This window comes from Silene latifolia, chromosome 11, assembly GCF_048544455.1.
Source record: "Silene latifolia isolate original U9 population chromosome 11, ASM4854445v1, whole genome shotgun sequence".
Lineage (NCBI taxonomy): Eukaryota > Viridiplantae > Streptophyta > Magnoliopsida > Caryophyllales > Caryophyllaceae > Silene > Silene latifolia.
The window spans coordinates 186,614,125-186,627,901 of NC_133536.1; the positions used below are offsets into that span (position 1 = coordinate 186,614,125).

Consider the following 13,777-nt stretch of genomic DNA (forward strand, 5'->3'; position numbering starts at 1 on the left):
TTTGACTCGGGATTTGACGGTTTTAGGAAATGAAGACGGTTTTTGACCCGGACTCCAAATGTACTCTAATTACTGCCAAAACGACCGTATCGGCGCGTAGACGACAACTAAGAGGTAGACATTAATGTTTGAGCAATCACTTGACGATAATCTTACGAACTGTCACAAATCGTTCCGTATACCAAACATGCGGCCCAATCATCACCGGGTGGTTTGCGGGAGGTGCAGAAACGAGGTGTCTACACTCGGCCATCTCATTATTAGGAGCTTGAGGAGGAGGTTGCATTTGTTGAAAACCTCCTTGATTTTGCCAAACAAAGCTTCCTTATAGTTGGTTACCATGATTTGGAGGAATCACATAAGTACTTTGCGGCGGGGGCTTGAGCATAAATTCTGACTCCTTTCAGGGAAGAAGTTAGAATATGGAGTACCTTGCTTGAAAGATTGGAAGGCATGAACTTGCTCAATGGTACTCATCCACTTGGCCGTAGTGTGGCCATCTATCCCACATCTCACGCAGGACACTTCTTGTTGAACCATATGAACCGTCTCTTGCTTACCCAAAGACTGAGTAGTCTTCAATTCGGCTATTTGAGCAAGTATGGTCTCCAACTGTTCCGCGACCGCATTCTCTGAACCACTTCCTCTCTTACTTCCTCTGGGGTTACCATACTCAGCTGTGTAAGTAGTTATCTGATCAATCAACTTCCAAGCATTACCGTCATTAGTGTTATCCTTGAATCTCCTATTAGCAGCTGAGTCAAGCAAGGCTCTATGATCATCATACAACCCGTTGTAAAACTGGTTTCAAAGGAACCAAATTTTGAAACCATGGTGAGGGACCTTGCTTAAAACTTGTAACCTGACTTCTAAGAGCATTGGTTTTTTGTGGTGGAAAATACCTATTGTAGAATGTAAGAGCTAGAGAAGTCCAATTGGTAATTGCGTCGGTATCCATATATAAGTCTCGTAACTACTCGGCTGCATCATCTCTCAAAGAGAAAGGAAATCAAGTTTGTTTCACTTGATCTTGAGTCACCCCAGCTGTCAAAGGAATAGAACAACAATAAGTAACAAACTTCTCTATATGCTTTTCGGGGTCCTCTCCAGCTTTTCTTCCAAACAAATTCCTCTCTACCAAGCTTATGTAAGAATGCTTGATCTCAAAAGTTCCCTTATCAGTGGTAGGGAGCTTGAAGCCTTTAGGAATATAAGCAACCGTGGGTTCAGAGTGACTTGCCAAGGTCGGCATCTTTGGTGTTGTAGAAATCACGGGTGCAGAAATAAGTGTATCCTCTTCTAAGGATGAATCTTCTGTAAAAGTATACCGCTCGTAGTCAAGTGTACTCAACTCTTCCACCTTACTTACTTCTCTTTGAAATTTTCGTTTGTAGCGAAAAGTCTTTTATGGCTTGGGATCAAAAGGTATAATCTCTTACCTGTTAGATCTGGGCATACGCGAAAACAACAAGAAAAGATAAAACTGTCTCAAGAAACTGATGCTCCCTGAGACAAAAGACAAAATTAAACAAGAACAAACAAGAAAATTGTTGCCTCCCCAGCAACGGCGCCAAATTTGATAAGGCTAAAGTCGTATCACCTTAATCAAAATAAATCCTAGCTTAGTACTAACAGGATAGCTAGTGGTAAGTCAGAGTCGAATCCACAGGGATGTGAGGTAATTATTCTAGTTTGTTTATATTTAGATCGTCTTAAAGTAACCAATTTTGGGGGTTTGTTGATTTGGTTTCTAACAACTAATTACAAGTAAATAAAGATGAATAACAATAATATTAAAGAGTCTAGGGATTGGGTTCACTAGGTAGTCATCAAAGAGTAGGATTTAATTCATTGATTGAGCAATTTATATTATTGAAAGTCATACGATCGGTCGATTCTAATATGTCTTTGTAGATCTAACGTAACATGCAATCGCTATTATTAAGTCGGTCTAATTCAATTATCGTGGACTATACTAGTCTTAACCCTGTCGGTGATAATCCAAGTTTATGTGATAGTAATTAATCAATTCTGATCAGTAATCAACTAATTAGAAGTAGAACAATAATTGAACAAAAATAGAAAGCAATTTAACAATCAATTCATAAGTAACCACTTTTCTAACAACCTAGATCCTCTTTCACCCTAGATAATAAATTTAGCTACTCATACTAATTATAATAACAATATAAGAAGGCATAATTAAGAACATAATAAGATGAACAATAATGATTGAATTAATATTAAGGAAAGATTGATACCGTAATAAAGAATGCTTAGATCCGGAAGTAAGAACAATAATCTAAACTAAGCTAAGAGTTTTAGAGAGTTTTCTAGGGTAATTCTACTGTAGCTACGGAAAATAAAGCGTAAATAAACTAGGGTACGAGCTTAGGTATTTATAATAAAACATAACCGACTTAAGGAAAATTGTAGAAATTATAGAAATTGGAGGTTCCTCGATCGAGCCCAGCTCCATTTGATCGAGGCACCACTTGTCTTCAGCTCTTTTTTTCGTGTTTTCTTCTTTACTTCTTTTCCTTTATTCTTATAGATTCACGTGCTATACTTCGTGTATTCCTTCATGCCTACTCTGTGATGCCCATTTCATTCATTTGCTCCTCAAATGCATCATTCCTGCATTAAACATCAAATAGCGGAAGTATCGACATTCTTACATAAAAGGCATGTAATTAATATAATTAAGCACGAAAACCGTATCAAAAGCAATTAAGGGGAGACATAAATATGTATATAATTATGACTCATCAGAGAGGAAGTGGTCCTAAAAGTATCAACATTTACCTTGGGACCCTTGGCGTTAAGCTGACATTGTTGTCATATGTTTGGTAGTTGTTGAAATGTTGTATTTTGCTTGGTGATGATGACATTGTTGTCATATGTTTGGTAGTTGTTGAAATGTTGTATTTTGCTTGGTGATGATGTAATAACCTGAATGTTGATTATTGTTCTATATAATAAATTCACATTTCACAAAAAAAAAATGTAAAAAAACCGGACTGTATTTATTTCGGTGGAAAATGTAACTCCTTGTACTATAATTATTACTCATTATATGTCGTATATACCAGCCATTTACCTCTTCGTGAGAGCACGCGCGGCGAGGGGATTATACACTATTGTCGACGGTGGACATCCTGGTTTACACCAAAAAAAAAATATGTTGTATATAACATAAACACTTAGTCAGCAACAGATAACGTTTTTGTAAAAAAAATGAATTTACTCGTGTTGGTAAGAAATCTAATTATCATTATTTTCGAATCATTCATATTTGTATTGCATTAATATATTTGCAAGGGTGTCGATGCCGAATGACAATCAAAAACTCCCATTATGCTCATGTAAATAAATGTTATTTGAAACTCCTAGATATTTGACTAGTTCTGAGATAAATAAATAAATAAATAAATAAAAGCACAAGTATAGTGGTCAAAACATGACATTTGGAAGTAGAAATAGAACTATAATTAAATTAAGGGAAATGATAAAATATAAATAATTCAAGGAGTTATAAGATGAAATAAATCCTTAACATTTGTATTAATTACATTGATTGATTAATGTGTAGTTTAATTATCAATTTCTAATTTAATACCATATTTAGGAGGTACTAAATGATTAAATACAACCCTAGAAACTGTAATAAATCAATATCAATCTATCTATATATCTATATATCTATCTATCTATATAAAATAATAAAACAGGAACCAAACAAACTTTTCTTTCCCGCCTAGGCGCTTAACTCCCACACCTATATTGCACACAATTTTATCAATTCTTATTTTACGACCTACCAATCAAATTAGCCCATTTAATCAAATATAGTTCTTGGTGGCTTACTAATTAAATTAGATCACTAATAATCTAACGATTGTGAAATATTTTCTTCCATGTCGCTTTCTATCTTATCACATCCTTCGTCTTTCTTTGCATATATTATGATTCATAATACAATCTCACTTCCATTTTAATTCACTTCTAAAATTAATTTCCCAGCAAATAAATATTTCCCCCCGTCCCGATCATTTGTTCACCTTTAATTTTCACACAATTATTAAGGGAATGAGAGGGCGTAACTGGTGGTTAGTGTTATTGAATGACAAGTGGATCACTATGGATATATATGATCAAAATACTCATAAAAAACACCTTCAATTAGAAATATAAACAAATGAATGGAACACCCTAAAATGAAAATGGTAAACAAATTAATGGAACACCCTAAAATGAAAATGGTAAACAAATGACCGGAAACGGAGGAAGTAGTTTTCTTCTAAGTTTCAAGTTCATTGCTCCTTTAACAATCAATCGACACCTTTCTTTTGTAGTGATAGATTGCAACGTGTCGTCCAAAGGAATAACGGGTTACTCCGACATAATATATGTATTAGATATATTTCGTTGCATGATTAGATTATTAATTTTTAAAAAGTTGCTCTTTTATTTGATGATTTTATATAGATGACACTACTACAAATCCAGGCAACTACAACGCCCCTTTAACAACGATTATTCACGAAAATCACAATAGACGTTGTAGAATGTATGGCGCGAATTTTACTAAAATCAATTACAACGGGTATGGTTATAAAAACCGTTGTAATTAGTTTTAATAACGGGTCACACATGCACAGCCGTTGTTAATAATTTGGCGCAAAATTGGCGCAAAGTTAGTGAAAAGTAATCACAACGGTTACTTTTGAAACCCGTTGTTAAAACTTATTTAACAACAGGTGTTTTTTACAACCGTTGTTAAAACATATTTCACAACGGTTGTTGTTTAATAACCGTTGTCAATACCTTCCATACTATAAACCACACAAATGCAAAGTCTGCTGCGTACAAAACACAACCCTTAATACACAAACACAAACACAGCAGACAAACAAACACAAAACACACACTCTCTTTCTCTCTTTCTCACTTTCTCATCGTCGCTTTATCTTCTCGCCATCACTGTTGATTTCATCGTCTATTACGTTACGTATTTATCGGGTAAATCTCGCCACATTTATTAGTTTCATCGTCATTATTTTCTTTTTCTATTTATTTCTTTTGCATGTATGTGTTTTTATCGACCATTATGTTATTTGTTTAAGTATTGTTCGCATAATTAGTTAGTAAAACAATGAAGAAGCAAGATGAAGAAGCAAGATAAACATAATTAATATATATATATATATATATATATATATATATATATATATATATATTTATTTATTTATTTATAAATACATAAATTAAAAAAAAAATTACATATATAAAAATGCAATTCTTATATTTTCATAGAGGATCTTATTCCGCTCTATCGTATCCGTCCTCTCCTCCTTGGCTATTTGGAGGTTCCGTTCAAGCCATTGCTATATCGTCATATAGCCGCAATCGCTAACTGCTTTGCTCCGTCAAGCCATCTTCTTTGGCGTGCTTCAGTGCGGATCGAGCATCCGCAAGGTAGCTCCTGAAACTTTCCTCAATATGGAGGAACCGGCGGATGAAGTTGTTGTTGTTCTCGATCATGGTAAGAGTCTTAAGGATGAAATCATTCATTTTGTTGGAGTTTTTGGAGTTTGTTTTGAAAGATTAAGTAGAGTTTGTTTTAGCAGTTAGGGTTTGGAGACGAATATATTGAGATAATGGAAATGTTAGTTGAGATAATGCAATGTATTTATACTAAGCAATGTGTGGGTTGAGTTGCTTTTTAATTAATATATATGTTAGGAAGTTGTGCCATAATCATCATCATATCTCTCAATAATGCTGCTTCAAATCTTATTACTAACCCTTCTCATTCCATATTATCCGTTCATATGTACAGTGATGTCAGTAATAATGCATGCATCGGAATTCTAACGGGCCGTAATTATGCTTGCATCTAGTAATATTTAATTTAATTTTTTTTTTTTTAAGAACAAACAACAACAGTTATTTACAAACAACCCGTTGTCTTTAGTTATAACAACGGTTTTGTATATTAAAACCCGTTGTTATAACTTTCCCCCCAAAATTGAGTCACACGTTCCACAACGGGTTTTTATACTTAAAACCGTTGTTAATATTTTTAACAACGGTTTCCTTAAGAAAACCAACCGTTGTTATAACCTTTTACAACGGACGCTTTAACAACGTCCGCTTTTTTATATAACAACGGTTTTTGACCGTTGTTATAGCCTGTATCTGTAGTAGTGTGAGTTGAATAAATCATTATCTTTTTTCGGAAGATCTCTTTATTTAGGTCGCGTTTGAAAATATTTAATCGTTTTGAGGTTCACATAAGCACCGATTTTGTACAAACTTAAGAAATTCATATACGTTATGTCCCCACACTTTAAATTAAATTCTGTTTCTCAATCATTGTTTACATTTGATAAAAATAGCGCTCATAAGAATAAAAAAGGTGAACAAATAACTGGGACAGGGAGTACAAAGCTAAGTACTAGAATCCAAAAAGAAGAAAGGAAATCGATCAAACTTCGAGCTGATGAACTTTTGCTTTAGTATTGAAAGATTACTTATTAAATTGAAGTATATTAAAATGAATTATATCAAATCTGTTTTGCTTCGTTGCAAATCATTCACGGGTTTTAACCATGATAAACTATAACTAGCTCCTTTGTATGATTATTGCTTTTGAACAAGTTAAACAAAGATGATACAACCAACTTTATTCCTTTTCAGTACCTTTAGTAAGGTAATTAGCATCCGAAGTCATTGGTAAATATAATAAATTTATGCTTTAAAAGGGTTAGCAAATACGGTGTAGTTTGTATATATTCTTTTTATGTACATTAAAAATTTGTTCTGTTGAAATTTGCAATAAATTGGTAATGCAAATTACATATGTTTGGTAGAGTTGTTATCAATCCAAATAAAAATAATATTAAATGGAATGTTTAAAATGTTTTTATATATGCCCGTGCAACTTTATACGGGTATTAAGCTACTTCTTATTCAAAACCGTAGTATAGGTTGCAATTATAAATCCAATCCATATCATCTCATTTAACATATGCCAACATACAAATATCATCTAACTAATTTTGTGGGCGTTCACAACTTCCCTCGTTTTTTCTCACTAGGCTCTAGAGAGAATTAAATGTAGTCAGTAATATTGAAAACTAAGCAAGGAAATAATAGTAGAACTTGGTTATTTCTCGTTTGCATTAATTAAGTTGCTTATCCAATTACTCTCTACTTAGGGCTTGTAATTGTATTTAAAGCGGCCTTATCATGCTCATCATCAAACAACGACTACAAAACACTTTACTTGTTTCATCTTAGGACATTACCATATTGATTGAAGGGCCTACAATCATGGTACTCCTCCTATCATCTTTTTTTTTTTCTCTTGTTTCTCTAATATGTTATCCAATCAATAATCAAGATGCCTTACTCCCAAAAAAAAAGCCTTAAGGCGAGTTTAAAGAAATGTTATTTTGTCGTATAGGGCGATAATTAACTGGATGCAAAGGCGTATCTAAGTAAAATGTTAAGAAGTCTTAAGATATCATATACTCCCTCTCATCCAGACCAAAGGTTACATTGACTTTTTGGCACTATTCATGGTCGTAGATAATCTTTGATATTATTCTTAATCTATAAGAGAAAATATATTCATGTGAGATCTTGTTTGGTTTATCGTCATGAATGCTATAAGAAATATCAAATTTTTATAATTTTTAATAATGTATAACTAAAAATATTCTCGTTGCAAAACGCGTCTCGACAAGTGTGATAAAGCCAATGTAACCTTTGGTGTGGATGAGAGGGAGTATAAAGCAATATTTGATTTAAAAATCTAGCCCGCACAAGTTTCAAATGATATTTGTCCGATTTATACATTCCATATGTATAAATATTTAATTCCTTATGTCGATAGTGAATTGGATAGAATGTCGTATCTAACAAAAATGTTATTTTGTCGTGTAGGTTGATAGTCAATTGGACTGAACGTCGTATCTAGGCAAAATGTTATTTTGTCGTGTACGTCAATAGTCAATTGGATAGATAGGCGTATCTAAGTAAAATATTAATGGTTCATGTGATAAATAATTGAGACAAAAGGAGTACCCACCTAACAATTTACTCTTAACAATTTTCTTATAAAATCTACCCCTTGCAATATTCATATAATGATAACATGAAATTCTTTTACCGGATCGCCCTATATTTTTTTTTTTTTTTTTTTGGGCCTTGACAGCTTGACTGATTGAGTTTTTGTCCTATCTTTTCTAGTGATTCAATTGTCCTATCTTTTCTAGTGATTCAATTGTTAATTACTTTTTTTTTTGTGTGTGTGTTTAAGGAAGGAATTAGGCTAAGAAAATCAATTTCGGATGTAACCCTTCAAGTTAACGTAACAAATAACATAACAGAGGGAATTAACGAAAGTGACAAGGATTCAATCGTGCAAGTGAAATGTGAATGTTGTGGCCTTGAAGAGGAATGTTCACATGATTACTTGAACAAAATCAAAGAAATGTATTTTGAAAAATGGGTTTGTGGACTTTGCAGCGAAGCGATTAAGGAGAGATTAATGCAATCATCGTCCGAAAAATCCATGAAAGATGCTCTTAGAATGCACAAGGAATTTTGTGAGGAGTTTAATGCATCAATCAGGAGCAATCCTAAGCTTTCTCTGACATGGGCGTTAAGAGATATCGCGAGACGTAGCTCTCTACACCGGAGATCTTTGTCGGAAAATCAGATGCCAGCATCCAGGCTTATTAGGAGTGCTAGTTGTGATCCTAGAATTGATGTTGAGTTTGGAGGGAAAGAGTAGATTGGTTTATTTGAAGGCTGTATTGCTTTGTTATTGCATCTAAGAATAGTAGAATACATTGTTTTCAGAATGTTTATTGCCAACGTGCATTTGTCGCATGTTGTCAATACATTAGCTTTTTGTTCTTCGTTTAACTCATGCCTCTATCATTTTTAAAGAATGCAATAGTGTTAAAACTTACTCCAATCTCAAATTATTAAATTGTTACAGTATATACTTATAAGCATTTATCAAGTGATAATAGGGTTGATTTAATTAAACTACGGTCTACGAAGTACATGTTTATAATCGAGCAATAAAAGTATAACATATTTAAGGAGGTGTTTGGTTGGAGCTTTTGGAATGGATTTGAATGGATTCAAGCCATTCTAATATTTGGTTGGAGCATTTTGGAATGGAGTTAAATACCTGATGGATTCTAACTCAATTTCAACCCCTTGGAATCTCATACCCATCTTTCTCCCAAGGTTCCAACTCTATTCCACCCCACACATTATTATTCTCAATCCCGGATTGAACCAAACAACTTTAAACATGTATGTAGTTCTAACTCCATACCTCTTTTAAGTTAGGGTCCATTCCATTCCATATCTAATGTTTGAAAAATTCAATATGTAAAGAGTTACGTGGTTCACGTGATTCACTTAGAAACGTCATTTGTTTAATTGTTTGTGACTAATTGAAAGCTAGATGATGCAGACCAAAATTATAAATATGCTTAATTGTGGGCCAATTTTTACTAAGCCCAGTTATTCGACATCTGTTCATTAGTACATTGCCTAGTAGTCCAGTACTTTTAAGTCAACCCTGAAAATTAAATTGCTATTACATGCACGGGGAATGGGAGCTCCAAAAATGTCCACGAAGAATCGATCTAAGCTCTATAGGAGGGTGTTCAAGTAGTGTAGGATTTAACTCGGAATTAACATCCCTGTGGCAAGCCAATCTGCAGCACAGTTTGATTCTCAATATGTATGTTCTGACTTGACAGAAATGATCAATTCCTTGATGAGGTCCTTGCATCTCTTTAAAAACAAATTAAGGTTATTGCCGACTAATTGCTCCTCTTTGACAAGCTGAATACAGGACTCATTATCCATATGAACTATAAGCTTGTTAATTCCAATCTGTTTAGCTCTTTCTAGTCCAGCCCACAAAGCCAGTACTTGTGAAGTAGTTGTTCACGATCCAAGTCGTTTAACATAAAAGTGGCAATCAGGGTCGTTTGGGTTGGGTCTGATCGGGTCGGGTTATAATTATGTCAGTGGGGATTTGGGCCGCTTACGAGTCGGTTTAACAGGGTTAATTCTTAGCTTGGGTTCGGGTCAAATTTGATTGGTTCAGTCATTGTGGGTCGGTCATTATCAGGCTTTAAGGCTTATTTTAAGGACGGGTCTTTATCGGGCCGGGTAATTATGAACATTTGTCGGGTTTGGGTCGAGTTTTGTTTGGTTTAATTTGGCTCACCAATTTGTTATCGATCTATTTTTTTCCGATTGTTCACCCATTTGAGTTGAGTTAGGTCATTATTTAGCGAAGTTATAAAATTAGTTAATTTTAAATACTCCATAAAAGCAGTTCATAAGTCGGTTTATTTTAGTCTTTATATCCTTGACTTTTCGTTTATAATGTCGAGTTAGCTTTCGGTCAACTTTAGAATCTCTTTTGGTTCGGGTTAACTGTCGGGTCGAGTCGGATAAAATCATGTACCAGGTCGATTCGGGTTATGGATCATCTGGGTCGGGTCCAATTCAGTTTGGGGTCGGCCTTATTCGCGTTTTGCCGGTTACGAGTCACCATTAGGTTGGGTCAAGTTAGGTCGGTTTTGGTTTGCTACATTTTCGGGTCCTGTCGGGTTTGCTAGGGTTCGGGTCGGTTTACCGAGTCTGGGTAGAGTGAGTTAGACTTGCTAGCTTTAGTTACACATACAAAAAATACTCCGACTTATCTATCCCAGATTGTACGATCAAAATAGCGATTTCAACAACATTCAAGTCATTTTGTTAATCAAACCATGTTCTAAAGTTCAACTAAATTAAATTATAATTAGTAAATCTTGCATCTAAACTTTTTTTTATCTATTCAATTCGTTCATTTTGTTTTGACTATTGGCAAAAAAAAAAATGCACTAATTAAAAGCAGGGCCGTCCCCGACATTTTGGAGGCCCTGTGCGAATTGAAAAAAGAGGCCCTCAAAATAAATACACTTATGTTAATATATAAATATAAATTAATAAATGTGTACAAATATTAAAAAAATTATAAAAAAAGCTAAAAGTCCAGCAGATATATATGTTAAATAAAATTTCCCGTCCTTAAATAACATTGATAGTTTCATTACTCTATTGGTTAAGTGTACACTTTGTCATAAAGTTGGGGCGGAGCGGGTTCGATTCTTGTAAACAACAATTTCAACTTGATTTTTAAAATGAAAAATAAAACGTGAAAATGACCGAGGGAGGAGTCGAACACAGGAGGTTCAGAGGGCAAAGAAAGACTTCTATCACTGAGGCAAGGACTATTTGCTATAATGATAGGGCGGCATATCAATAATATACTAAAAGAACTAACATGGCCTTTTATTGGGCCCTTAAAAGTTGGGGGTCCTGTGTGGCTGCATAGGTTGAACACCCCTTGGACCGGCCCTGATTAAAAGTATACAAAGAATCAATCAAAATATAAAGTACAAGGTTTTTTTTTTTTTTTTGACAGCTGTAAAGAAAGACATACCTAACTATACATGGCCTCACATGCGAGGTCATGAACAACTTTATTATAAGACTTAGGAATATAACTAAAAGCTAAATAGTGAAAAAAAGAGACAATATCATTAACATCAGCTAGAAGTGTAAGTTACATTTCAATGAGACTTAACTTAAGTGCATAATGAGTCACTAATCCCACTGAATTAGTATGTTAATGAAAGCTTAAGGAAAAAAGTACACTTTGGCTTTATTAAGACATGACATTAAAAAAACAAGGTTAAAGGATCTTAAATTCCAAAAGGCAAGTCGTAGACATAGACCACTAGAAATAAGAGGGTGAAGATGGGTGATAAGCCCTAGACAATGGAGAAGAGGGGCAAAGCATAAAAGCACAATCAAGCATGCTATGTTATTTGACAATGACACTTCACTGTATATTCCTTCCAGAATTTAGTTGGTGGGTTCTCACACCGCACGATCATTATTTTTTCACTCTTTTATCACTTTCGGTTTTCTTTTTTATTTACTACTCCGTATTGAATAGTCCCTCCGTGTCAATAAATGGTTACATTTGCTTTATTTTCCCGCAGATGTGGACTGTGAATCAGGTCCGTGCGAGTCGGATTGAGCTAGAGGCGGGCCTGGTTGCCTGGTTGGTGGCGGAGGGAGCCCGAGCCCACACCACGAGCTGGGAGACTGACGGCCCTGGACCAGTCCATTTGGTAAAGTGATGTGGGCTAGGCGCTGGGTAGTGTGGGCTGGGGAGGAGGGAGCACGGGACCCGCCTGACTTGTGGAGGGGGTTGGGCGGGCCATAGAGCATGCCATCGGGCTGGGGATTTGAGGGCCCGTTGGGGCAAGTCGGACCAACCCACACTGTTGTCCAGCTCTAAGCTGAGGTGTATATTGGGTTCATGTACGTTTTAAATTTTCATTTTGGACCTAGACCACGTCCGTCAAGCAGGAGATAGTGTCCATTTTACAACTCTAAGTAGGTTCCATCCCAGAACTAATTGGCAATGGGTGGAGTAACTCCTTTACCTCCCAAGGAAAATCCCGAATTGGATCATCCCAAATTGACGGGGTTTATATGATAGACAACTCTCTCCTCTTTTTCCAATGCGGGATATATCCTTACATGTACCTTTATCATGGTGAGCTGTATCTTGACATTACATACGTCTTAAAATATATATCGATCAGATTATGGGACCCATGACATATCCTCTTAAGTGAATATTTTATCAAGATCATGGTCTCTGTTAGCACACAATAATCTAATCATCCAACGTTCCATCAGTACAGATATTCCTTGGGTATGCGGGTCTAGACCTGACAATGGCAAAACAAACCTGTCCCGAATGACCCAACCCAAAAAGGCTGACCCGAGACCGGAAATTGACCTCGACTACAACCCCTTAATGTGACCCGAAACCCAAATTGACCTGACCTGATCCGATGATAACCCGATTTTATTGACCCGTAACTGACCCAATCCCAAACCACCCCGCCCGAACATGACCCGGCAAAACATAACTCTAATTGAACAAAAAGGACTTGAAATGACTAATTTAAAAGTACACTTTATATTAGGGTTTTTTGTCCAAGACCACCTTTAATATAAGGTCGTTTGTGAAACACCGCCTTTAAAAATAAATCTGGCATTTTGGTACCTTTAAAAAATAAAAATTGTAAAACACAACCAAACTGCCGGAGTTTGACCAAATTGAAAAAAATCCGGCGTTGACTTCGTCTTATTAACATTCTCAGGCGTCATTTGTAACAATTTTAAATCAAAACCCAAACTTCCTCAACACCACACTGCTAATCTCCCTTCTTCCATCTTATTTTCTTCATCCCCTTCATCGCATTCTTTCCCTCTTCACTCTATCATCTCCATCATTCGTCATCTAGCTCCTGTTTATTAACAAGTCTTCTTAATGAAACTTAGATTATGGTTGCTTTCGCATATGTGCTTTCCTTTTCCGGTGGAGAGCATATGCGCTTTCAATTGCTTGATTAAGTATTTGTTATAAGATGAAGTTTTAGTTCCCTCTTCATTGTTTCTCATCTCCGTCATTCGGAATATAACTTCTTCCCGTATTTTGCTTCTTTTAATGATGTCTTCAAATGTGTTGGAATACTCACATCGACATTTGATTATTAATGAGTATGTTAAGTGAAAAGTGAGGCGACAAAAGAGAAGAGAGGAGAGAGGAAGAGAAGACAAAAGATAGTGAAGAGGAAATGGAGGGAAAAACTATGGT

At 35.3% G+C, this 13,777-nt stretch overlaps 1 protein-coding gene across 1 annotated transcript; it reads left to right on the forward strand.

Moving 5' to 3' along the window:
• The first annotated feature begins 1,407 nt into the window (after positions 1 to 1,407).
• On the forward strand, positions 1,408 to 8,806 carry LOC141614495 (uncharacterized). The gene is made up of 2 exons (XM_074433240.1): positions 1,408 to 1,425; positions 8,330 to 8,806. Exons 1-2 carry the CDS (start codon positions 1,408 to 1,410, stop codon positions 8,804 to 8,806), a joined length of 495 nt encoding a protein of 164 aa, XP_074289341.1.
• The last annotated feature ends 4,971 nt before the right edge of the window (positions 8,807 to 13,777 follow it).